The sequence below is a fragment of the Seriola aureovittata genome, chromosome 20 (assembly GCF_021018895.1).
Source record: "Seriola aureovittata isolate HTS-2021-v1 ecotype China chromosome 20, ASM2101889v1, whole genome shotgun sequence".
Taxonomy (NCBI): domain Eukaryota; kingdom Metazoa; phylum Chordata; class Actinopteri; order Carangiformes; family Carangidae; genus Seriola; species Seriola aureovittata.
The window spans coordinates 23,881,176-23,908,556 of NC_079383.1; the positions used below are offsets into that span (position 1 = coordinate 23,881,176).

The 27,381-nt window shown below is 43.1% G+C and overlaps 2 protein-coding genes across 17 annotated transcripts in view; one reads left to right on the plus strand and one right to left on the minus strand.

Moving 5' to 3' along the window:
* Nucleotides 1-1,796, minus strand: part of LOC130161312 (piezo-type mechanosensitive ion channel component 2-like) — a 40,266-nt gene extending 38,470 nt beyond the window's left edge. For 3 of the 4 annotated variants that reach the window (XM_056364528.1, XM_056364530.1, XM_056364527.1), the window contains exon 1: nt 1,034-1,795. In XM_056364528.1, the coding sequence (XP_056220503.1) occupies nt 1,034-1,097 (64 nt within the window). In that variant the 5' untranslated portion in view covers nt 1,098-1,795. Of the gene's footprint in view, nt 34-1,033 lie in introns of all 4 variants that reach the window. The other variant, XM_056364529.1, reaches the window with a different exon arrangement.
* A 4,178-nt stretch (nt 1,797-5,974) lies between these two features.
* LOC130161439 (protein 4.1-like) lies at nt 5,975-27,219 on the plus strand. 13 transcript variants are annotated; one of them, XM_056364738.1, is made up of 29 exons: nt 6,025-6,077; nt 6,349-6,450; nt 7,011-7,110; nt 7,193-7,372; nt 7,801-7,905; nt 7,978-8,020; nt 9,195-9,270; nt 9,362-9,483; nt 9,845-9,941; nt 10,023-10,110; nt 11,587-11,631; nt 12,869-13,021; nt 13,438-13,535; nt 13,653-13,828; nt 14,240-14,323; nt 16,692-16,796; nt 16,898-17,031; nt 17,174-17,221; nt 17,303-17,332; nt 17,469-17,648; nt 18,923-18,952; nt 19,635-20,090; nt 22,154-22,249; nt 22,430-22,507; nt 23,394-23,438; nt 23,701-23,799; nt 23,946-24,026; nt 24,771-24,892; nt 26,184-27,219. In XM_056364738.1, exons 3-28 carry the CDS (start codon nt 7,021-7,023, stop codon nt 24,879-24,881), a joined length of 2,850 nt encoding a protein of 949 aa, XP_056220713.1. In that variant the 5' UTR covers nt 6,025-6,077; nt 6,349-6,450; nt 7,011-7,020; the 3' UTR covers nt 24,882-24,892; nt 26,184-27,219. The 13 variants fall into 13 exon arrangements, with proteins under 13 accessions (XP_056220711.1, XP_056220709.1, XP_056220716.1 ...); XM_056364737.1 differs by having other exon boundaries at nt 6,027-6,077; nt 6,349-6,486; XM_056364736.1 differs by lacking the exon at nt 6,349-6,450 and having other exon boundaries at nt 5,975-6,077; nt 24,771-24,899.
* The last annotated feature ends 162 nt before the right edge of the window (nt 27,220-27,381 follow it).

Sequence of the window (27,381 nt, forward strand, 5' to 3'; positions counted from 1 at the left end):
CAGTTGTGTGAAGTGGACTGACTGCGGTCCAGCCTGGAGCAGGGTGTGTTGGAATGTTGGAGGTAACAAACAGGATGGTAGGTCTATTTATATTATTTGGTCTACACAGTGTTTGTATGTTACATAACATACATACATAAACTTTAATACTGAGGACTGGATTGATTTTGAAACTGAAATCATCTTTGTCAAACTCTGAATATTAATGAGTCCGAGGCTGTTTTTCTTATGAGGGTCAAACTGGGTGAAATGTGCTGAAGTATCTGAGCAGCACCATGATCAGAGCTGAGGAAAGGAGCTTCAGTGCTTCCTATCTTATCTCCTTTAGGAGAGGAAACACTGGAGCTTCTTTTACCAAAGGAAAGGAGAAATGCCATCCCACAACTCCTTTCTGCAGCAACATTTAAAATGACGCACCATTGTAGTTTCACCACAGCAGAGCCACATAAATGTAGATACAACAGAGCAGCTGTAATATGTTTGTGACACGATCCAGAACTGATGGAAATCCTTGTCTGATCAACTGAAACACAGATCCATGAATATAGATTTATTCTCTTTAAATCAGTCAGGAGTCATCATGAAGAACAAGCTGATGAATCTATAGTGAACAACATCATCAGGATCAGAGTAACTGTAGTACTGTCACTGTATTATTGTAACTGTAGTACTGTCAGTGTCATTGTCATTGTAGTACAGGATCAGAGTAACTGTAACTGTAGTACTGTCACTGCAGTACTGTCAGTGTCACTGTAGTACAGGATCAGAGTAACTGTAGTACGGAATCAGAGACTGTAGTACTGTCAGTGTCACTGCAGTACAGGATCACAGTAACTGTAACTGCAGTTCTGTAACTGTAGTACTGTAAATATAGTACTGTCACTGCAGTACTGGAGTATTGGACCAGAGTAAATAACTGTAGTGCTGTAACTGTAGTACCGGATCAGAGACTGCAGCACCGAATCAGTTCTTCCTCCGTCACTGCTGACCCACATCAACTCCAGAATCGTGAACTATAGAAAACTGAACTTACCTGCAGTCAGACTGAGGGGCAGCAGAACCCTGAAGACCAGACCCACAGCCAGCTCTGAGGACATCCTGAACCTGGCTCAGTCCACCACGAATCCACTGTTTTAATCCGTGTTTACACATCCAGATCTAAATCCAGTCCCGGTTCTGGTTCTGATTCACCATGAGCAGCAGCCCCGGGCTGTCAGAGCACTGTGTGCCCACCGTGGGAGCCGCAGGTCCGGCTAAGGGCGGCGACACACCCCGGTGACATCCTCCGTCCTCCGGTACTCAGACAGACAGATGCTGAGTGTCTCACTGCCTCTTGAAACACAGATGGGAGATTTTAATATCAATCTGTCTGTCTCTCTGTCCCCCTGTCTGTCTCTCTGTCTGGAGTAAAATACAAAAGTCCCCAAATCAGAAAAACTTTGTTTCCTCTCCACAAACTTCTTCGTCTGTTTTCCTGCAGGGAAAAACCAAACAGAGCTGGAGGATCTTTAACAACTTCTTTCTTTCTTTCTTTCTTTCTTTCTTTCTTTCTTTCTTTCTTTCTTTCTTTCTTTCTTTCTTTCTTTCTTCTCTTCTCTCCGGTCTGTCTCTCGTTGAAAAACACCGACGCTCTGAGACACTTTGACACGGGATCAGACCAATAGAAGCGGCTCAATCTGTTTTTAGGCCCTGCGTAACGAATGTCTGACAGCTTTCTCAGCCAATCATAGGGCAGGATGAGGATTAAATCATTTTAAATTAGAACCAGACCACGCCCCCACCAATAATCATCAATAATAATCAATAGATCGATGAATGTCTGTTTTTTTGTTTTGTTTTGTTTTGCTTGTTTGTTAGCAGGATTGTGCACAAGTTCTGAACTGATTTACTCCACCCTTGATGGAGGGATGGGTCATTGTCCAGATTGTGGTGAGATCCCTTTGCTTCATGTTATGAAAACATTTTTCAACAGGAAATAAAGTTTGACGATTATTTAATATCAAAGTGTAGGATGGTGTAGGTGGAGGGATATGCTGGACTGTGATCTGTTCTACTTCTCTGGGTGTTTGTCTCCCTCTGCTGGTTTAAACCTCACACAGTGGATAAAGAGTCAGTCTGAAGTAGATATTGTCTGAACTTCAGGTATGTATGAATCAAAACAAATAAAGTCATGAGCCTCAGTGAGGAACAAAGACGAACATGTGACCGTCACAAACTTGAATATCTACAGCTCATTCATGATTCTGACACGAGAAAACATCACAAGATAAATTTGACTTATTTTAGACTTTAGACACACATTGGAAGATAAATCTGTACACTCTCAACATATTTACTCATTAGCCATCGAGCTAACAAGCTAACTGAAGAACTTTAAGACTCGGAGGAATAAAATATAATCAACAAATAAATGGTATATTAATACAGATGAAGTCCATTAAAATTAGCTCCACCTTTACAAGCTGCAACATATATGTAGTGAACTTTTTAATGAATCAATAATTATGATCTGTTGTCTGTAAAAAAGATTTCTGGTTTGATTGACAGGAAGTGCAGAAACAGCTGAGCAATGAGCAACAAGAGAAAATCAGAAGTGAAATTAGAAATGGATCAGAAAATCACATGTTGCTGCTTCAGTATCTCTTGTCTCCTGCAGATCACACAACTCAGCAGATCCTGCACAAACCCAAAGTCCAGCATGTAAGGGCTGAGTGAACGAGGTCTGGACTCTGTGGAGGTGGGTCATGGTTTCAGAGACGCTGCAGAAGGACAGAACACCTGCCCTGTGATCCAGGTTCACTCCTATCCTGCAGGACTGAGGGCCTGAGAAGGAAATGTCACTTCCTGTTCTTCTGATGAACAGTCTCTGTCCACTTCACCTCCCAGTAACATGCTCCAGTCAGACTCTCTGTACTCAGAACCTGAGGATGCTCAGTGAACTGGTCTGGATTGTGAGGAAATGAAGAACCTGTGACCTTTCTCCTCCCCTTCACTGTGTTTGGATCCAGTGTGATCTGACATGAGTTCTGTAAGAACTCAGCTCTGGTCTTGGGCTCTGCTGGTGGCAGTAAAACATTAGTTTGTAACTTTAGTTACAGTCAGTGGGATCTTGGTCCATTTGTCACTAAGAAGGTCCTGTAGTTTATCTCTGAGCTCTGACACAGCCGCTATCATGTCCTCAAAGTACCTCAGAGGACAGATATGGATGCTGGGTGAGTCTGTGGCTCCACTGAGTGGTGACAGTGAATGGTAACTCTGTAGACACTGAATGTGATCCTCAGTGTGTGAGAGCTGCTCCAGCTCAGCCTCTCCTCCTCAGCTCAGTGATCTCCTGCTGCAGCTTCTCCTCCAGCTCTTTGACTTGACTCACTTCCGTTTTCTGCTGCGATCTGATCTGCTGCTCAGAGCTTCTTTTTTCAACAAGTCGGACCAGCTGGGTGAAGATCGTCTTGCTCTCCCTCACTGCTTCATCAGCCGAGCGACTGATGGCCTCCACCTCCTGTTGAAGCACCTTCACATCTCTCTGCCCTGGATTCTGTGTTAGATGCTCAGCTCTCTCTGTCTCTTTGTGTCATGGCCTTTATGTAGAGATGAAAGATCATAACATGTCCTGTTATAATGGTCTATGTACTCATCTCTCAGTCTGTGTCTAACTGGACGGCTTGTTGTTGTAACCAGAAAAAGATGGTTAGATTTACAACTACTGATCTACATGGCAGGAGGGTTTTCCTTTCTCCTATGGACTTTTACTTTGAAAGTCCAAGGATGTGGACATGTCCATGTAATTTTTTTTTTACAAACCCATAGCTGCTCTCAAGTGTTGACTTGCAGACAGTTAGAAACCTTTGGCCCAGACCAGTGTCCTGTGGCACCACCTGTCATTATTGGTGTGGATCTGGTTTTTGCATGTAGACTGGGACTGGGACTGAGCCAGATGCAAAACAGGATTTGTTTGTAGTCATTCCCACAGCTCCCTTGATTGTGCTGACTGACTGAGGTACAAGTGACACCCCCCTCTCCTTAGTGTACACACAGCTTGTGTGTACACCTATTATATATTACCTGCTGTACCTGCAATGCACCCCCCACGTTAATGTGTTCAGATGTGACTCTGAGAAGAGTCTCTGAGTCTGTGAGTCTTTGTGCTGCTGAAGGTCCAGGTCTGTTACAGACCAGGTTTATTTCACCAGGGTTAAAATGTGGTCCAGAACCAATCTCCCCGACCTCCATTCCCCGACCCCACTGATGTTCATCTTGTCTGCGTTTACACTGGGAACTACAAATCCCAGAGTCCTCTGTCAGGAGACCATCATGACTGAGTAAATCCAAAACAGCTGTATGCCCCACCCCCCAGCCCAAGATTGAATTGTGTGTGTGTGTGTGTGTGTGTGTGTGTGTGTGTGTGTGTGTGTGTGTGTGTGTGTGTGTGGTGGGGGGGGTTGTTAATCTGTGTGGGCGGGGTCTGATGTGTCAGAGTAAAAACCAATAATCCATCCAAACAACAGACCGTACGAGAGAGAGAAAAAAACCCAAAAGAAATATTTTAAAGCAGTTTAACTGTCATCATCCTTCATCATCTTCATCTTCATCACTAAGCTGTGTGAATACCTGCACAGGTAAAGCACTTGTTCATATTTAATATACGTTGTGAGCTTTATGTGTGTGTTCCAGTGATGTCGCTGTTTTATGTCGTCTGATCCACTCTCCATCATCATCATCATCATATTAGATGTTTTGTGTTAGTTCATATTTCTACAGTAACTCTTTTTAACAGCCAGTGTTTTACAGTGTTAACCAAAAAGTATTGTATCTGGTTCTTACTGGTTTTTAGCTGTAGGGATGAAACATGAATCCTGGGTTTGTACATGATGCAGTGGTGAGGACACTGAGTTCTCCTTGTTCATACAGTCATGTTAATTATATATTAATATTCTGATTGATGGATGTTAATATTCTATATTGGTATTATAGTAATATATTAACTGAGATTAATCTAAGATCAGTCAACAGTCTGTAAGATCTTGTTTTTACAGGTAGAAACAGGTTGTGAACACACAGGTGTTCCCAGAGTCCTCACGCTAAATCAGAGGCTGGATAAGGGTTAGGGTAAAGGCTGCTCCTTTATCTGACAAGATCATTAATGAAATATAATTTAAATGAACCACTCCAACATTAATGCATCAGTAATAATCTGTCAGCTGTGGGAGCAGCTGAGTCAAAACTACATTTAAATCAAAACTGTATTTAATATTTTGTCTTGTTTATATTTATGAATACCACCTGAGTGTTAACCTTTATTAATATAATTATTAATTCACATGAAGATAATCTGTTTTAAACTATTGTTTCTCTATTAGCTGCTTTAAATAATGAAACTGAAATTGTCAAAAAATAAATCAATGTTTTTTTCTTCTTTTTCTCTTCTCTTGCCTGAATGAATCACTTCTTTTTCCTGGTGAGTAACACTCTTTGATTTATAAATAAGTCCCTCTTTTCAACCTTTGACTTGCTACAGACTTATAATAACAATAATGAAAACTTCATCAATGAAACTTAAAAGTGTAATTCTTTAAATATGTAACAATTTTAAGTACCTTTTTATCCTGGAGTTATTCAACATTAACAAAACAAATCAAACAGGAGCCGTTTTTTTTATATATATTTACATTAGTCAGTTTTTCACTATATTCCTTCTGTGTTGTTCATTGCCATGTTTTATTATTATGTAAATTATATTATTGATGACACGTATATTTAATGACTTAATCTAAAAATAACTTTACTGAGGATACACTGGTATATAATATAATAATAATAATCATTGGAAATCAATAACCAATAATAAATACTGTCAGAGTTTATTAAAACAGAAACAATCTCAGCTTAACACAAACAACTAGAAACAAATACGAAGGTGATCTTTTAATACACAGCTGGCTCCGCACCGTGCGTCATGACGTCACCGCCCCGCCGCCGTGCGGTAGAGCGAGTTGACGTAGTAAAAAAAAAAAAAAAGAAAAAAAGAAGCGAGCGTCCGTTACCGGGAGGAAGAGGGCGAGCGTCCTGCACGAGGACAGGTAAAGATGCTGGTTTGATTTACAGAGGAGGAAAGGTTATTGATCACTTATCAGCTGATTATCAATTTATTATCGACCATTAGGGAGAGAGAGAGAGAGAGAGAGATAGAGAGAGAGAGAGAGAGAGAGAGAGAGAGAGAGATAATCATTTCTGCTTCATCACACTGCAGCTTTGTGTGTGTGTGTGTGTGTGTGTGTGTGTGTGTGTGTGTGTGTGTGTGTGTGTGTGTGTGTGTGTGTGTGTGTGTGTGTGTGTGTGTGTGTTTTGCAGCGGGGTGTTTCCTCCTGCAGGACGACAAAGAGTCAAACACACCGGGACACTCCCGCAGCGACTCACTGATCATCGTCATGTCTCTGCAGTGTCTCTTTAAATGTGTGTTTCCTGCTGACCGTTACATTTAGATTTGATGTGAGTTCTTCAAAATAAAGGTAGAAATCATTGTGAGAACAAATGAGAAGAATGAACGTCAAGGTGATCTGATAATAGTGATAAATACAGAACAGCTGACAAGAAACAAAATAAACTTTATTGATATCTGTTCCAGACACACAGAGAGAAATCAGAAAACACAAAGAGATAAATAAAAATAACAGATCAGACTGAGTCAAAGTCCTGAAACCTGAATAGGAACGAAACCACTTAATCTGGACTGAACCACGGGGGAGGGACAGAATTGATAATATCACATTATAATATGAAAGGCATGTTATAGTCCTGCTCCCCCACCCCCCGGGTAGATCTGGTCTACGCCTCTGACCCACATCAACATCATCATCATCTGTCTGAATCCAAACCAGATTATATTAGATTGTCTCTTGGTCCTAATCTCTCTGGCAAGCCCCCCCCCCCCCCCCCCCCCTTCAGTTCAGGAGCCAATCAGCACTCCAGCTCTGATGTCACATTATTAATTTGGTCTAATCACTGTCTTTCAGGTGAATCACCATGGCGACAGAGCCAGGTGAGCCACAGGAGGCCCAACCCAAAGAGGCGGAGTCTTTCCCTGAAGCTGCTGCCCACTCCACACCCAAACAGGTAAAAACAAAAAAGAAACCAATCAATATAAATGATTAATAAACAGATCATGTGAAATCTGACATCATATCCTGCTTCTCAGGGTGGCGAGGGTGTGCCAACCCAGAGCCAAGCGCAGAACTCATTGGCCGAGGACTCGACTAGTCACCTGTCATCGAGCAGTCGGATTGCTCGCTCTCCGGCCAGAAATCCATTGAGCTTCAGGACAATGCAGGCTAGAGTGACCCTGCTGGACGGCTCACTCTTCACCTGTACTGTAGAGGTGAGACAGGTGGGGACAGGTGAGAGTGACCAGGCTGGATGGCTCACTCTTCACCTGTACTGTGGAGGTGAGACAGGTGAGATAGGTGGATGGAGAGATGAAGAGGTGGAGAACCACAATCAGGAGCAAAAAGGGCCTGAATGATGATATGGTGATGATGACGATGATGGTGATAATGAAGATGATTATGTTGATGAAGATGATGATGATGCTGGTTGTGATGAAGATGGTGGTGATGATAGTGGTGATGATGGTAGTGGTGATGATGAAGATGATGATGGTCATGGTGGTGATGAAGATAGTGATGGTGGTGGTGGTGGTGGTGGTGATGAAGACGATGATGAATATGACGAAGATGATGAATTTGATGATGAATATGATGATGAAGATGATGTTTATGGACTCAGGTAATCAAACTCTGGTTTTAGAAGCGAGCTCGTGGTCTGCAGCTGTTTGAGAAGGTCTGTGAACACATCAACCTGCTGGAGAGAGACTACTTCGCTTTGTCCTTCAGAGACGCCGACAACAACAAGGTCTGTGTTTACCTGTCTCTCTGTTTGTTTGCCTGTCTGTCTGATCTCTGACCTTTGACCTTTGTCTTGTAGAACTGGTTGGATCCATCAAAAGAGATGAAGAAGCAGGTCAGAGGTGAGTTTGATGCTGATTTGTCAGTTGTGGACAGCAGTGTCTGGTTCAGTAGACTGAACTGATTAGAGACCTGAACTATGAAGCCGGTTTAACAGACCCAGGATAACTGTTATCTGGTTTAACTGAACCTAACATTGACCTGATAACCTGTACTACAAAGTAGGTCATCACCTGGCTCAGTTAACCCTGGTTTTACATGTAGATGTACATACAGGAGTTGCTGATTATAAGCAACATAGTCTGAACCATGAATGAATGATCACATGACTGGAATAAAAAATATATAATTACTAATAAAGTGAGATCAAGGATAAATTGTAAATAAGTGCATGAATTATTTAGTTTCTTGAGTATTTTCGCTCTTCAGTCTGATGAACAAACTTATGAACATGAGATGAGAGATAAAAGAGTTAAAGTTAATGTCAGACTGTTTTTGCTGCAAAGAGGAGAGACAGAAAAGAGGAGCGAAAGAAAAGAGGAGAGAAGTAGTTGATGTCTGATGAGTAAGTCTGACTGAAATGTTAAAAATTTATCCGATTTATCATCATGGGAAATATTGAACAGTGTGTTGATCATTGTTCTAATCAAAGACATCAGAGGTTTAGTTTTTATTTCTTTTTCTTCTTATTCTGAGCTTCGGTGGTGGAAGAAGAGTTTCATCACTGTCAGGAATCGGATTAAAGAATATTTGTTCAATTAAAATGAAGCTATAATAGTTATGTTTAAGTTGTGTGATAAACTCTCCATGCAAGCTCTGTTTTAAAACCAGAGTGAACAGGTTAGGTGCTGGTCTGGAACAGCAAAACAATTCCACATATTTATATAAATGTCTACTGATTTTTATTACTTATTTATTTTGTTTATTTTATTGTAAACTCTTTTGTTCCCACCAAGATCCTGTAGGAATGATGACTCAGTGTTTCCAGTGATCTGATTGGTCAGTACTTTGGCTGTTGACAGATTTTGATCTGATCCGGAGTAGGTTAGAAGTTCAGCCTAAGTTACTATGGTGGTTTACCCCCGTAACAAGTGAGCCAGTGTTGTAGGACTGAAAACCCAGAGTTAAACCACAAGTTACCTTGATAACCTCAAATCCTGCTTGGTAGTACAGGCCTCAGGTTAGCTTAGGTTAGCTGTCTGTGTGAAATTATTCTCTCTGCTCTTTGTCTCTCAGGTGTTCCCTGGAACTTTTCCTTTAATGTAAAGTTTTATACTCCTGACCCTGCCCAGCTGTCTGAGGACATCACCAGGTTGGTTCACTCACCTGTCAATGAAAACACTGTGTCATGTTTTCACTTGGTGTACACTTGAAGAAGCTGATGTCTTCCTTTCTGTCTACAGGTACTTCCTGTGTCTGCAGCTTAGACAGGATATAGTTTCTGGTCGTCTTCCTTGTTCATTTGCGACCCATACCGTCCTTGGCTCCTACACCGTCCAATCAGAGCTTGGAGACTATGACCCTGGTACAGACAATCCCCTACCCTGCCAATACCCTTCTGACATACCTAACTGTACCCTGCCATATCATTGTTGGACACACCCTTCTTCACCCGTACCTTTCTGACATATCCTACTGTACCCTGCCCTATCATTCTTGGACATGCCCTACTACATCCTGCTGTGCCCCTCTTTCATACTTTATTTTACCCCCTCTGACATAACCTACTGTACCCTGCTGTACCCTTTTGACATACCCTATTGTACTCTGCCATATCCTTCTGACATACCTTGCTGTACCCTTCTGATATACCCTACTATACCCATCAGTACTCTGTCTCTCTGTCTGTCTCTGACCACCCGTCTGTCTCTCTCTGTGTATTTCAGATGAGTGTGGTTCAGATTACGTCAGTGAACTTTGTTTTGCTCCGAATCAGACCAAAGAAATTGAGGAGAAGATCATGGAGCTGCACAAAACCTACAGGTCATAAATATTGCATATTAAGTATTAAATTGTCAAATCTAGAGAAACAGCAGCAGTTAAAATGAGGGATTGTGTTTTTAGAGGAATGACACCAGCAGAAGCAGAGATGCACTTCCTAGAAAACGTAAAGAAGCTTTCCATGTACGGAGTCGACCTTCATCATGCAAAGGTAAAACACACAATATTAAAATAGCCTTTATTTATTATGTTCAATAAACAAACATGCGGTGGATAAATCAGATAATAATTAAGTCCAACACAAGATTAACTACAGACTTAATCTGATGAGTGGCTGTGACACAGTAGCAAATCCTGATCTTTATTCCAGGTTTTATTCCAGGATTTATTCCTGGACTATATGATGCTTTAATCTGAAAATCTTCAGTGTTTCCAGGTGTCATGTTACTTTGTGTTTTGACCTTTCAGGTGTTACATTGTTGCTGTTTTATTGTTTATCTCTAGGTTGGTTACTTGTTGCTTGTTGATGCTTTGGATTTGCAGAATGTTTATTTGGGTTTTAATATAACATACAATTTAAATTTCTTCTGGACCGTCGCCCCATTGGTCCCCTGCATCTCATTAACAGTGATGTTAAGAACCTATTGTTGGTTATTGTCAGCAGTGCAGTAAAGAAAAACAGGTGTTTTTTTGTATGACTTAAACTACAGTACAGAATAAATCAATTGATCGAATACATCAGTTTTATCCCCACAGTTCTGCTATGACAAATGACTCAATATATTTCTGAATAATTAGACACATTTCAAGCATCCAGTTTTCACCTCCTATATAGTAACGGTTGGAAAAATCATATTCTGTGTCAAATGGTGGTTCATTTTTGTGATTTACATTACATATATTTATTACTGTAGATATAAAAGTAAACAGACACAGTGTGAGTGTTCGAGAGTTGCTGATGTTCTGCTTCCTGCTCCGCAACAATCAGATCAATCAACAATACATGACCCACTTCCTGTCCACGATCAATAACGTGTGTGTGTGTGTGTGTGTGTGTGTGTGTGTGTGTGTGTGTGTGTGTGTGTGTGTGTGTGTGTGTGTGTGTGTGTGTGTGTGTGTGTCTGTGAGAGAGAGAGAGAGAGACAGTGATGATTTTTCCATCATGGCTGGTTTCATTGATTTAGTCTCAGTGACAGAGTGAAGGCTGCACATGAAACTGGTTCATGTTGGTCAGATCTGAATCAGCAGCAGGTTTAACAGGATTCACTGAGTCCTGATCACACTGATCACAGATCAATTACACAACACAGTGACACACTGGAAGGATTTTAAATGAACCCATTGGTGATCAGGTTGCGTGAGACGGATGTTAATACCAGATGTGAGCGGAGTCTTATTCCAGGAGAAATTAGTTCAGGAAAAGTTAGTCCAGAAGAAATTATTCCAGCAGAAGAAGTTAGTCCAGAAGTGGTTAGTCCAGCAGAAGTTAGTCCAGAAGAAGAGGTCAGCTTTAATGCTAGCTTTGACAGGTTTAAGTCACAGTAGAAGAGCAAACAGTTGTGTTAGCATTGCTATCTTTAAGTGGCGAGCTACATTTAGACCAGCTGTTCTTCTTTTCTGTCTTTTTGTTTTGTGTGCCTCTCTGTCTGCCTGTCTGTCTGTTTGCCTGTCTGTCTGAATGGAGTAGATGGTAGGAAGCCGCTTTGATTGCTTGTCTCCAGCTCAGTCAGAGGTAAGACTGTTTCCTGTGTGTAGGTGTGTTCATACAAACATGTCATTGTTGTGTTTCTTGTTTTTGTAGAATCAGTTATTCAAAAACTTTATTAATTGCTATGTCACCATCAAGACTCTCCTCAGCCGTTCCTACAATACCCAGAATCCACCTCAAACCTCTGTGCTCTGCAATCCACCTCCCACAGACCATGACCCCACCCATCTAAAGCTATGTTAGTATTCATGGAGCAGCTGACCAACATGGTTGCTTCTGTCTGAGCCAGGAATCTTTGAACGTATTAGTCCAGAACAATAGTCAGAGAACTATTCTTCTGTTGTCTCCTGCTCTGCTGTCACTTCTAACAGCTCATCACTGTTCTGTGAGTGATGATGAATCCAGAGGTTAAAAGGTTAGGGTTAAGCTCAATCACAGACACTGACAGCAGGAAGAGAACTGGACGACTAATCCTGAACGGCCTCTGTTGTTTCTTTGCTCTCTCTATTGACTTGGACTTGAAACTACTGGACTTGAACATGTCTGACACGACTTGGCTGACAGTAACAGGCAAGAAGTTCAGAGGTCAAATGTCAAATAACGGCAGGTCCTCAGGCAAACTCAAACCTCCAGCAGGAGGTCAAAGGAGATTGAGAGGAGCCACAACATGAGTTTTATCTCATTGTGTGCTGATCGAGGAACAATCTGAAGTTTACAGTTGTTGAAGGAATAAATAAGAAATCCATGAACTAACATATTCTCTTATTACGACTTCTACCATGTTAGTCGTGTGTGTGTGTGTGTGTGTGTGTGTGTGTGTGTGTGAGGACAAGAAATTCTAGGTTTGTGATCTGTATACGTTTCAGAAGCACAGACACAGACACATGTATGACTCAATGCTCTAGAGCTCCCCCTACTGAAGAAATTTTAGTTCTGCATGTGATTGACTGTTTCAGTACTGTGAGGACATAACTGGGGCTTGCACAGGAACAAATTAACAACCTGATAATTTTGATAATAAACTTTATTTGCACAGCACCTTTCATACAAGAAAAACAGCAGTGATTTACAACAAATAAATGACATGGCTGTAGAATATTATTGTCATATCTACCAGAGAAGGTCCACACAAAGAGCTCATAGAACAGTCCACACAAAGTAATGTGTGTGTGTGTGTGTGTGTGTGTGTGTGTGTGTGTGTGTGTGTGTGTGTGTGTGTGTGTGTGTGTGTGTGTGTGTGTGTGTGTTTGTGTTCACACAGGACTCGGAGGGTGTGGCTATCATGCTGGGTGTGTGCAGTAGTGGTCTGCTGGTCTACAGGGACAGGCTGCGGATCAACAGATTCTCGTGGCCGAAGATCCTGAAGATTTCGTACAAAAGAAACAACTTCTACATTAAGATCCGACCTGGAGAGGTGAGGTCACAGCAGCAGGGGAGGGGTGGGGGTGAGGGTGTTTGATAATGATAACACGATATACATACTTCAGTATTCACATCCATTACTTAAGTAAAATGGGAGGGGGGCAGAGAGAGACAGATAGAGAGAGAGCAAGGGAGTAGCAGCAGGTGTTGAACAGATCTGTCACATTTGTTGATTTATTGGTGAGCAAATGTATAATGTAAAATGTAACATTGTTAATGTGGATGTCAAACCAAATGAAATTTACTTTGGTGGATAAAATATTCTCAGTAACTGGAGGACTGATTGAATGTTTTCGCTTTTCAAATCTGCTGATTTTGAACATGTGACAGTGCCACCCATGGATAATTTTGCACTAAATGTGGCACAATGTTTGAGCAGGTCAAGGGTCTCTGTCTCTCTGTTTCCAGTTTGACCAGTTTGAGTCTACGATTGGTTTCAAGCTGTTGAACCACAGAGCAGCCAAGAGACTGTGGAAGGTGTGTGTGGAGCATCACTCCTTCTTCAGGTCAGTTGTGGTGTGTTCAAGGTCATGGTGGGACATGTGGTGTGTTCAAGTTCAGATCATGTGACCTGTCTCTCTCTGCCCATCACCCCACCCCTCAACCATCTATCTGTCTTGTAGGCTGGTGTCTCCTGAGGAACTTCCTAAGAAGTTTCTATCTCTGGGTTCAAAGTTTCGTTACAGCGGTCGGACTCAGATTCAGAGTCGCAGAGCCAGTGCACAGATCTCGAGACCTGCACCACATTTCCCACGATGTATCAGCAAGAGGAACATACTGAGCCGCAGCCTGGACGGAGGTACTAATTCATACTTGTACTGGTTCCAGGAGTAATGGTACGGGTCTCACTACCAAAGGTCCCATAAGTACTGTTCTTGGTATGATTACTACTGGTCCATTTGGTAGTAGTACTGGTCCCAGTAGTCTTAGTTCTGCTCTGAGCAGTTGTAGTCCCAACCCCAGTAGTAGTAGTCACGGTAGTATCAGTTCTGGTTGCAGTAGTAGCACTGGTCATTGTAGTCATAGTTCTGATACTAGTACTACTTCTGGTCCCAGTTGCAGTACTGCGTCTAGTAGTAGTTGTAGTGCCAGAAGTGTTCTACCAGTCATCTGTACCAGGTTTGGGGGCGTTCAGGTTCAGTGGTCCAGCTCTGTGATAGATCAGTTCTTTCTTTTACTCTTGTGAACTGAGTTTTTCATTGGTCCTCAGGCTCACGGACCACACCCACACCCTCTCTGATTGGCTCTCCAGCCATCACAGCTTCCCCCAAAGCCAATGGTGGCACACATACAGGTAGAGCTCATTACTGCAGAAGCATTGCTACTGGCTATAGTACTACCACAGTAGTACTGCAGTACTACTCTGTGATTGGCCACAGTTCTGAATGCATCACTTCATTCATCTTGTTGAGGAATGCTGTGTTCTGATTGGCTGTAGGAGCTCTGCTTCACTGAGATACACTTGGGATCAGCTTTGTTCTTTTCTGTCCAATCAGCTCTCCGCTCTCTTTCTGCTGATGCAATCACATGCCGTCAGATCTGCATCATAACGTGATCAGACAGAGAATTTAAAACAGTCACATGTGACAGGTGGGTAAACTAAAGAGTCATACAGGTAAAAAGAGCCCAGGTGTTGACATTTTCTGTCCAGTTCAGTCACAGATAACATTTACCTTAGAGTATTGGCACAAAATGTGTCTGCTTTAGAAATATATAAGCCCTTGATTATGACCATTAGAATTCAATTGGTTGTTTTGGTATGCATTCTTACTGCAGTTTTGTGGTTTATTACCAATGACAGGCCCCCACCCACCATTATCCACCAACCCTGTTGCATCACATTATTGCAATATTAAGGTTATGCTGTTATTGTCACAGCCCTAGTTGGTAACTTTACATTACACATCCAAAACCTTTCAACTAGGTTCAGGAATCCAAATTGGACTCAAGTGAAATCATGGTGTCGTTACCTCTCTCTTCAGATTTTCTGCTTACAAATACATTTTATTTATTTTTAGCGCCTTTCAATACCCCAAGAACATTTTACAAATCAACATACTGAAGTGTATTTAATCCACAAGTGGATACACCAAGGAGAAGGACATTATAATAATGGATGTAGAAAGTCATGGATGAGAGTCTCTGCAACAGATTGGGAAAGAGAGGGGCGTTTTTGATATCTGTGTCAAAACAGAGGGTGGAGCTTAGATGGGGAACACTGTCAAGTGTGGCTGGGGAAGCATCAAATTTCATGAACATATTATATAACTGCTGGTAGATGGAAATGATTTTGCTAGAGGAAATTGTTTAGCTGGTTTAAGTAGTTTATTGACAGTGGGAAGAAGAGTTCTGGGATTACCTTGTGTACCTTAGTGTAAACCATGGGGCAGTATAATACAGGGCGTGAGTTAAGTAGAGCAAGATAATTTAAGGTATCTGAGAGGGGCACGTTATATTTAGAGACCAGGCCATCAGTTGATAAGTTTGTGTAATCGTGGGTCATATCTATTAGAACAGGTATGCTAATGCTGTTGATGTTCCTGTGTGTGAACAGATGCAGGAAGTCGATTTGAGGAGCAGGGCTACTAGTAATGTAAAGGACGCCTTATGATCCGACACTTGTGTGCTGTGTAGGTTGCAGGGAGTATTACCACAGGAGCAGACAAGGTTCAGTACATGACCTTCAGTATGTGTGGGGGAGTTGGTTTGGGTGACTGAAAATTCTAGATGAGCGCACGATGTTACAGCCATAAGAAATGGATGACCAGAAAGTTCTGGGCAAAACCACAGCACAGATGTTAGCACCTGTCACGTATGGGCTTTAGTTTGGCTTTACACAGGTGTAGCTGATGTAAAATTTCTTCAGCATATAGAAGGAATGGAGAAAGAGCTTCTGTCATTGGGACCCCTACAATTGTTCTTGAATATGAGTTAAAGAGGGATTATATCTATATCGCAATATAAATGATTGAGACTCTTCCCTTATTTAACATATTGAGTTTAAAAGAGAATCCAGTCCAGATAATCGAGGGGTCACTCTAACCCCCAGTCCTGGTAAAAACAGAATACTAGTCCGTCCCAACTCTTTGGATAATTGTTCAAAGCTGGTAAAAGTGTTATCAGTGTACAGGTCCCCAATGCTACATGAACCCTGGTCATTCCATATCTGGTGTGACAATCAACCATTCACACCTGTAGTCATGCGACTCTAGCAACTGTCACATGACAGCCAGGTGGACTAACTATCCACACGAGACTGTCCAGGAGGGAATAAGCATACAGATAACCCTAACCCTAACCTTAGCTTTGTTAGCATTGTTAGTATTGCTTGGATAACAAGAAGTGTGATGCTAAATAATAACAGGTCATGGCTTGTGGTTCTGAATGCTGATTGGCTGATTGGCCCAAGCTGCTGTGCATGCCCCCTGAGCTCTGATTGGCTGTGTGCCGTTGCCTTGGCAACGAGCTGCGAGTCATGCTTTGCTGCTAATGAACATAGGGACTGGCTGACAGCATCACAGCAGTTGCTGTGGTTACTGTTGCTTCAGCTAGCTGATGGTTGCTATGGTTACCATCCCCGTGGATGCTAATGCCAACATCACTTGTGTGTGTATGTGTGACTGTGTGTGTGTGTGTGTGTGTGTGTGTGTGTGTGTGTGTAGATATGGGCTCGGGGCTGTACGCAGCGTCTAAAGCCATCGCTGTCAGTGACCTCATCAGCACAGCCACTCCTGAGAGGAGGACAGAGGAGAGGAAGGAGGAGCAAGGTAAAGGAACAACCAATCAGAGGAAACAAAATAAAACAAAACAAAATAAATCTACTGACTGAAAATGAAACAACTGACACTTTTTGTCTTCTGTCTCCTAGATGAGGAGGTGCTGATGGTGCAGGAGGTGTTGGAGGTGGATAAAGAGGAAGTGCAGGTGGAAGAAGAGGAGGAGACCAGAGTGACAGACATTTCTCAGCAGAGCCCTCCGACTCCTCAGAAACAGGACACCAAGGTAACACATACCTGTTTAACTAGTGTCAAATTAGCTAGTTAATGTTCTTATAACTAAGTTTAGTGTCAAACTAACTAGTAATATTCTTATAACTAGTATAATGCTGTTAAGTTAATTAAATTAATGCTGTGTTTGTGTTTAGACAGAGCTAACTGATACAGCTGTGGACGGAGACCTGACGGCCACTGAGGTACATCTGTAGACTAACACAATACAGTTACCGCTCATACTGTGTGGATTACATTAACCTGTCTGTCTCTCTCTCTGACAGTCTGATCAGGATGAAGATTTGAAAACTCAGGTAAATCTGATTTAAGTAATCATGATGTTGTCATGTTCTTTCTTCATATAGACAGTGTTCACCTGTCCTCTCACCTGTCCTCTCACCCCTCCTTCCTCCTGTTGTTCCACCTATCCTTTTGCCTGTGTGTCTTCAGGAGATGTTGGCGAGTCCTGAGGAGGAGCAGAAACCTCAGAGCACCATCAGCGCTCTCAGACGCTCCTTCTTAGAGGCAGGAGGAGAAGGGGGGGTGACAGAGTGGGAGAAACGTCTGGCAGCCTCACCTCTATGTCGGGTTGACGACTCCCCAATGATCGAACCTCTGGAGCCAGACGAGGTGAGGACAGAGAGACAGAGGAAACTCAGTCTGATATACAGTATAGCTGTGTCCCAGTTCAGGTTCTCGTCCTTCAGAGGCGCGACAAGACTGTCCCATTTCAAAAGCTCCTTCAAATGTGTCCTTCTTTTCCTGGACCACGAAGGCTCCAACAGGTGTATCCTTCGTGTTGATTTTAGTTTTAAAATATTTAAATAGGTTGTATATTGTGTAATATGTTGATTATTAATGTTAATCGCTGAGTATAGTAAGTGCCAAGTATTGTGATACGGTACAACTGTTAAAACCGTGGCACTTAAAACCTCATGTCATTGTTAAAACAAGACCAGGTCTAAACCTGGTCTGTGTCTGGACCACCTATGGTCAAATCCTGATTTTATAATAGTGACATCACCTGACAAAATCACCAAACACATAAATACTAAAAAGACTGAGCTGTGATTTCAGCTGTATTTACTTTTATTAGAAGCAGGTCTTTATGTCTAACTCCCTCTGTTTGACATTTAGAGTTGGTCAAAGTCTTTAGTGCGAAGTTTTGTCTGATGACTTCTCTCTCTTCCGGTCATTGTGTTTTGTGTCTAGTTATTCCTCTGCCTCCCTCAGTAATAATGATACATGGAATCAAAGTACTTTAATTGCTGTAATGGAGGTGAGGCTCAGTGTATTGGAAGTGCTCCTCTGCTTCCCTTGCAGTTCCCAAGCAGCTGGGAAACCAGAGCCCAAAACAAGAGGTGTAGCCCTTAGCCCCAGGTCAATATCCATACACAGTCCAGTCATGAACCAGGTTTATACCCAGTCTGTTCAAAAACAAGTCTATAAATCTAGAGACAACGAGCTGAGTTAGCAACCCTGAAGCTGTAAACACGCCCCTAATAGAACCTGTTTGTAGCAGAAAGTCCAACTCTGTGACCAGGTATTCGACTGACCAGTGACCCTGATGTTGCGGTCCAGCCAAAAAGTTGAATGTTGTCAAGGTTGCTTGGCAACAGGAGCAGTGCTTTGTGACACTTATGGGAAAGTAGAAATCCTCCACAGACCAGATTGTTTCGTTTTGGTTCAGCCTTCGCGGTCTATGAAGGATACAGCACCTGAACTGGGACACAGTTTATATCATATCAAGCACCCTGAATAAACATACTGTTATACTGTCTGTCTATCTGTCTGTATGTCTGTCTATCCGTATCTGTATGTCTGTCTCTCTGTCTCTCTGTCTATCTATCTGTCTCTCTTTGTCTGTCCGTATCTGTCTGTTTCTCTGTCTGTCTGTCTCTCAGCCTCTCCCCTTGGACAGCAGCTCAGCAGAGGTAGGTGGACCGAGCTGTCAGTCAAACACAAACATATTGGAAACATTAAAGATTAAGACAATGATAGAGTCTGATTGAAAAATTCAGAATCTGTGCATCTTGTTGATCCTCCTTCACTGTTAAGACTGAGACCTGGAGGCTTCAAGTTTCCACATCACATGGCGTCATGCTAGATTCTGATTGGCTCCAGACTGGTTGTGATGTCATAAATCCTGCAGGTACGTCCAGGTGTTAAACTGAGATAAATATGAGAACAGAGAAAATGTCCTCCTTCGGCAGAGGAAGGTGAAAACAAACTGCACAGACACTGTTCAGGGAGAAGTGCAAACATCATTGATAAGAAAATACAGCCTCCAAAATTCAGGTCATCATTCAGGTGTTAAACTTCAGTCACATTATGTTTCCGTTACCCAGCAATCTGTCCTGACAAAGGATGTGAGCTCTGATGCAGGCAATCAACTATTAATCTATGGATCCCAGACTGTCTGAACCTGAATCTGACTCTGAAACTGGAGTTCATTGGTCACTCAGGTTACAGTAAAACTGAACAACATCTGAAGTAAAGATTTGTTTACTGTGAACATAAAGTGACAGTACCTTTACTGACCTCATTTCTCCTCCTCACCTGTCTATTGGTTAATCAGTCAGTCTGTGTTTGATGTTGCTCACCTGTGCGCTCCAGGAGGGCGGGGTCATAACAAACCAAGCTCCCCCTCAACCAATCAGAGAGAAGAGCTACACTGTGGGACGGAGCTACGACACCACCTCGGGCAGGATTGTCACCATGACGACCAAGGACGATAACTCTCACATTACCATGACGGGTATTGAGATGGGCAGGCAGGTTCGAGTCATCCCACTTTCCACTGCTGATGATGTCATCACAGAGGGACCGCTGATTACGATTCGTGAGGTGAAGACGCCGACCTCACCATTGGACCCAGCTCCTGATCTCTGTGGTGTCATCAGTGATGTTGTCAGTGCAACCAGTGAAGGCGGTGCCAGATGGCTGGACCGCCAAGGGGGCGGAGCTTGCGTGATGTTACCTCTGACACCCCTCCTTGGTCCTAAATCACCTGTGGATAAGCTGAACCTAAGCCCTGCCCCCATCAGGAAGTCACCCTCCATGGCCAGAGTGGTACGCTGATTGGTGATCAGCATGGAAACAAGCATGAGGAGCATACACAGCGACCTCATCATGACACGTTAACCCCTGCTGTGTTGAAACAAGAAGTGTGGCTGAATGCTGGCTCCTCTGTCTGTTCAAACTAAGCACCTCAGCTCCGGAAAAACAGCAAACACCTAAAGGACCAGGTGGAGATCAGGTCTGTGTAGGTCAGGTCATACAGGGCTTTATTATCATCCTGAGACACTAGAAATGCTCAGTCAAGTTTTATCAGTCAAATCAGTGAGAACCAGAATCTGTTCAAAACTACCTCCACAGTTCTGCTGTTTGGACAGTTTTTCCTGTGGTGTGGAAGCTGCAGTGAGCTCAGTGAGTCCAGCAGGGGGCAGTGTTGAGCTGCAGTGAGCTCAGTGAGTCCAGCAGGGTGCAGTGTTGAGCTGCAGTGAGTACAGCAGGGGGCAGTATGGAGCTGCAGTGAGTTCAGCAGGAGGCAGTATGGAGCTGCAGTGAGTCCAGCAGGGGGCAATGTGGAGCTGCAGTGAGTCCAGCAGGAGGCAGTGTGGAGATGCAGTGAGTTCAGCAGGAGGCAGTATGGAGATGCAGTGAGTTAAGCAGGGGGCAGTGTGGAGCTGCAGTGAGTTCAGCAGGGGGCAGTGTGGAGCTGCAGTGAGCTCAGTGAGTCCAGCAGGGTGCAGTGTTGAGCTGCAGTGAGTCCAGCAGGGGGCAATGTGGAGCTGCAGTGAGTCCAGCAGGAGGCAGTGTGGAGATGCAGTGAGTTAAGCAGGGGGCAGTGTGGAGCTGCAGTGAGTTCAGCAGGGGGCAGTGTGGAGCTGCAGTGAGTTCAGCAGGGGGCAGTGTGGAGCTGCAGTGAGTTCAGCAGGAGGCAGTATGGAGATGCAGTGAGTTAAGCAGGGGGCAGTGTGGAGCTGCAGTGAGTTCAGCAGGGGGCAGTGTGGAGCTGCAGTGAGTTCAGCAGGGGGCAGTGTGGAGCTGCAGTGAGTTCAGTGACTTCAGCAGGAGGCAATGTGGAGCTGCAGTGAGTCCAGCAGGAGGCAGTGCGGAGCTGCAGTGTTCAGTTTAAACTCTCCTCAGCTTCTCCCTTCACCTCCTCCCAAACACCATTTTGTTTCTGCTCTTCTGATCAAATGGTGCACAGGACAGGAAAGCAGGTTTTATTTGAATTTTTGTTGGTTTATTTATTTTATTTTGTTCATCAGTGGTTTTTGATTGGCAGCTGTGGGGCGGGGCTTATATCTGTTTTACTGCTCTTCACACCCCGTCAGTTTTGACTGGTTAGTGTTTGGTTTAATTGGTGCTTTTTCTAAAACTTCCATTCAGTCTTACCACTGGGACATTTGAACTTGTCATGGTATCAAAAAGCTTCATTTGCAATTTGTCACAGGGTTCTAAATCCCTTAAAAGTACAACCACAGACACCTCCTCTGTAGCAGGGGTCTCCTACATGTTTATATCAGGGGCCTGTTGTCTCAGCATGGTCAATGTTGATGGTGTACAAAATCATCAAATAGATTTTTCACTGGGCTCTTGTAGTTTAGTTGCTGTATTTCATCGTTTCCTGTATTTTTGTGTGTTTGTGTATCCTTCTTATTTCCAGATCAGGTTCTCTATCTGTTAATAGTCTCCACTGCAAATGTGCAACACAACACACCTGACAACATTACTAGCTGTTTGATCACATTAGAAACTAATACAAGTTTGTTACATCATGTAAAACATGCAACAACAAATACTGGTTAGTAATCATAGACTAATTACTAACTAATCAGCTACTCCTTTTATCCACACCCCCTTGCCCCACCCCTGCATGGCTGTAGCCTGGCTGTCAGATTCTACTGAGAATCTATTGAGTTTTTATTTCACCACTTTATTTACTGAAAAATCAAAGATACGATTCAAAAGTCTTAAGTTTCCGCCTCTTGTTTACCTGTCTGTCCCCGTTCATTTGTTTGTGTGTGTGTGTGTGTGTGTGTGTGTGTGTGTGTGTGTGTGTGTGTGTGTGTGTGTGTGTGTGTGTGTGTGTGTGTGTGTGTGTGTGTGTGTGTGTGTGCGCGCAGCCTAAACCTACATTTGATGAAATGTCTCCTGAACTGACGGCTCTGCTGAAGTCGGCCAGAGAACAAAAAACCTTCAACGAACACAACCTGCTGAAGGTGCCTGTATACCGTTCTGTCTGACTGTCTGTCTGTCTGCCTGTCTGTCTGACTGTTAATGTGATCAGATAAATAACGACCAGGTGACTCTGTACCTGTGGAATCCTAAGTGGTCACTCAGCTGTAGCCCCCACACCTGTTATACCTGACATCCTTTTTTATCTTCACTTCCTGTTTCAGACTTCAGAGAAGGTGGAGACAGTCTTCTTGATGACAGAGTCACATGACCAGGACCAGCTAATGGCGGACCAGCCTCAGGTAGCATTAGGAAGTGTTGTTGGCCCGCCCCCAAGTAATCCCCCGCCCCCTCCCCTGGGGGCTGACATGATGCATGCTGATGATGACACAGAGAGATGGGCCAGTAATGATGAAGGTAGCAATGCTGACCAGGCTAATAACCCAGCAGATAAGCATGAGGTCAGTGATGTTGATGTCAGTGATGATGAGCCTAGCAGCCAGGGTAGTGATGACGATGCTAGTGAGGCTAGCGAAGGTGCTATCAGTGTGTTAGCACAGGCAGCAGTAGAGGAGGCCATGGAGGCTGCAGTCAGACAGGCTCAGAGCCCAGATGCTAACGACACTTATCAGGATAGCATTGCGCAAGCAGTCAGCTACAGTGAGCAGGAGCTAACCAGCATGAAGGCAAACAACAGCCCTGACACCAAACCCAGGGCTGTTACGGGCTCTCGACATGCCCGTGGTCTGTTTCAACGTTACCATTACGACAAGGACTCAGATGACTTAGAAGACGACAGAGGAGGGTCGAGGGTCAGGGAAACCACCCCCCATCTATCTTTATCCCACTCCCCCTGCTCAACCAGTCAGACCCAGCCATCCAACCACAGTGATGACGATGACGATGATGAAGAATCCAAACCTCTGCAAGAGGTAACACCTGAGTCTGATACCTGTGTTACCAACCGATGACTCCTCCCCCAGTGAAACCAGTGAAACCTTCTCCAGTGACTCCTCCCCCAATGTCTGTTTCCAAAGTGAAAGCAATATCTCCTTTTCCAGTTACCCCAGTGAAGTAGCTTGTGCACCTTGTGTTTGAATGTTTGTATGCACAGTTGTTAGACTGAAGCTTGAAGAACATTTGTCTAAGGTCTGTCTCAAGGTCTAATTTTCCCCCTCTGGATTTCAGGAGGTCCCAGTGATGAGGAAGACTCTCACATATGAAGCTCCAGGGGTGAGAACAGTCTCTTTAATTTATAGTATATGAGATGGGCGTTACTACCCGTCAGTACAGTCTGAATTATTACAAAGGTAATGAATAATTCTTTAAAATCATTATTCAGTTTGTAGTTTATAAAATGAGTCAGCAGTAAACATTTTCATGTTTTCTACCTGCAATTTCATGAGCACAAACATGTATATGTCAATAATGAATCAATCATTCACCAGTCGATTCAGGATATTAATGTTCAGACTGTGGGGTGTCTGTTTTTCAGAGCCGAGTGGACTCTGATCCTCCTGCAGGTCTACTGCTGAGCTCCCAGACCTTTACTGCAGAGACCTCCAACACAACCACCACCACACACATCACCAAGGTAACTCATATCACCAAGGTAAAGCATATCACCAAGGTAAAGCATATCACCATCGTAAGCCATCTCACTGATACAAGCCAAGCTTTTCTGTCGGAGTTTTGAACCAGTGAAATTGTTTTGTTCGATTCTTCTGTTTCTCTCTTCAGATGGTGAAAGGAGGAATCTCTGAGACCAGGATCGAGAAAAGAATCGTCATTTCTGGAGACACAGAAATTGACCACGACCAGGTAACTGTCTACACCAGGCAGACACTGTACAGATTCAATCTGATTTAAACACTGGACCATAGTCTGGCCAGATCTGTATATTCGATGAGCAGTTTGAGGGGGGGTCCCTGATCGATCAGTGATCTGGATTGTGGTTGATTGGTTGATTTCTGGCAGGTCATCTGTCTGCAGTGTTCTGATTGGTCAGAATATATAGTATAGATTGTTGTGATTTTGTAGCAGTATTTTACATGTTGTGGATAAAACTGTAGCTTTGAGATTGAGCTATGATAAAGAACTGCGACCAGATCATCTGTGGCTCCATATTATTTTATTAATGTCTCCATGATGAACATAACTCAAGAATTCAAACGTTAATTAACTGTGACTGCACGAGTTGGATTGTGAGGTCCTTTCTGTGAACACTGAGGCCTCAGCAATCTTGTTTGAATAAACTTTATTGTGCTTGTCACTGGATAAATGTGTTTATGTTTGGTGTGAGCTCCACATCATGGCCGATCGATGGATCTGAACAGTGTGAGCAGAGCAGTAAACACATCAAACCAGGTTAATGAAACTCTTGTTTAACAGCCTTTAAAAAGAAGACTAAGAAGAGTGGATTAAAACTCAGACCTTAATTAATCTGGGACAGTCCTGGACCCAGATTGAACCATGACATATCTGGTCTACATGCTGCCTGGTCTATCCAAGGTTAATCCAAACCTGGACCTGGACCTTTATCTGACCCCCGTGTCTCTCTTGAAGGCTCTGGCAGCGGCACTCAGTGAGGCGCGGCGGCAGCATCCTGAGCTGTCTGTCACACGAGTCGTCGTCCATAAAGAAACTGAAGTCTCTCCTGATCATGTGATAGATTAGTGACATCACAGGTAACAGGTAGAGTCAGGCCCCGCCCCTACAGGTGGAGTCTCTGGATGCTGATGGCTTAACCGTGCATGGCAGTGTTCATTACATTCTGTTTGCATGTTTTACACAAGTGTTTGTCTCGAAGAACAAACAGCTCAGATCTGATTGGCTGGAAGACCACAGGAACAGAGGGAAATGCCCTGATTGGATATAGGTTTGGCAGGAGCCACAGAGGACAGGAAGGATTTAAGGTTATTAGTTGGTGAAAGAAGAACAAAACAATCTGATTGGACATAAAACTTAAGAGATCCAGATTCATCAGTCATCAGCTGTGTGTGTGTGTGTGTGTGTGTGTGTGTGTGTGTGTGTGTGTGTGTGTGTGTGTGTGTGTGTGTGTGTGTGTGTGTGTGTGTGCGCGCGCACCTGCATGCATGCACATGCTGTTTGGCTCAATGAGTTGTTTCCCTCTCAGTCAGGTGTGTTACCTCAGTGACGTGTTTCACTCTGACCAATCAGACGGGCTCAGAGCAGTTTGTTCTTTGATCTTTAAATCAGTTTCATTACTTTATATTCATTTAATAAACATATACATGAAGATCTTATAATCAGTTTGACCTGGATCACTATAAGGTTTTCGTTGTAATCAGAAAGTGTGAGCAGCAGATAACCAGTCCCTCTTATCAGCTGATCCGTGATCAATCAATCAAGAGGATTATTATCAAGTCAAGTCAGTTTTATTTATACTGACCAATACCACAAATCACATTTACATCAGGGGCTGATGAGTGTTTGTATATTACATTCCCATTAGTCCTTAGACCCAGATAAAGAAACAGACTCTCCTAACATTCTGGTTCTGGTTCTGGTTCTAGTTCTGATGGGGTGGTTTTAAAACAGAAAACAGAATCTGGACAGAATCACAGTGGTGACATAAACCTGCTTAACTATGGCAACATTCTTGATCAGGCTTTGAAGTATGCTGTGCTATGCTAACATGGTAATTAGCATGGGCATGCAGCTCTCTAGGCTAGCATTGCCTTGCCGTTCTCAGAGTTAAATATGGGCTAATGGGAAAGTGTTACTCCCTCCGGTGGCCATGCAAAGTTTTACCCTGGAAAACCTGAACTTACTGATCGGTCCGGCATCACAGCCGACACCCAGTGGACAAATCAGAATCAAATAAAATTTCAAAGTCAAAATAAAGGAATTTTGTCTTTTAATAAATGAAGAAATGTGACCACCGAAGGAAAACTTTGCCTCAGGGTCTAAAATCTAAAGAGACGTCTCTATGTTCAACATCTGTCTCTCTTTCAGGACTGAAGCCTCTGCAGTATTATTGGAGTTGAAGTTCAGACTACGGTGCCAACAACGACACTGTTTGCAGCAGAAACACACACACATTCACACGCATGCATGTACACTTGTATACACCGTCTCTCTCTCTCTCTCTCTCTCTCTCTCTCTCTCTCTCTCTCTCTCTCTCTCTCACTCACACACACACACACACACAAAGTGCCTGTCTGTCTCACAGTTGCTGGGTTAGCTTCAGTTAGCATTAGCTCAGTAGTATGATTTGATTTAGTTGAAAGCTTCATGACAAAGAACGACTTCGGTATGTAGAAGAATAAAATACATAACACAGACAAGTGAGAGACAGACAGGAGTGATGCTTTGATGTCATCAACATGTTCCCATAGCAACCAGGCAACCAGAGCTGGTTGAACTGTCCCCACAAATTAACTTTACTGCATTTACCTTATAAACAACCCTACCAAAACACACACCTGCCTCCCTGACAGGTTAAAGGAGGCATCTGATTGGCTGGTCAACTCAGGTGTGTTTACTCCTGATTATATGGAAGATCACAGCTTTATGAAACATTCAGCAAACAGTTTGCGTCACACCCCACTCTTACATGCCTCACCTGCGAGGAACTGGATCTTTTATTCTGACATTCTGATGCAAACCATTTCCTGTTTGAAATGTAAAATAGCATGAATGCTAGCACTGTAACCGCTCACTGTTTATCAGCTAAAATTCAGCTCTGTATTTACCCATAATGCAATAGTAATGTGCCATTATCTCATCACGCCATAGAAACCCCTTTTATGAATTATTTTTCTCATCTGTCTATGCATTTATTTATTTATTGATATTACACCTGGTGTCAGGTTACGCACTGACCACTCCCCCTTGGTGTTGTATTACAGACTGACCACTCCCTTTAGTGTCATATTACAAAGTAGCCGTTCCCCCAGTGTCAGGGTTACACAAACCATGTTTTACATAATTTATGCTGAACACTCTGAATGTCTTTACCACTGAACTAGAATAAAGTGATAAACAACCAGAGTTTGTCTTTTGTGTCTGACTTTAAACTTTCTTCTTCTGCAATGATTTAACAGTGGTTCAGGAGGGAAACTTCACTTTGGAAAATTTTAATTGTAAACCTGATTATTGTTTTCTGAGTGAATCTGAAGTTTCTTATGTTTGGAACTTAGTGAATGAACAA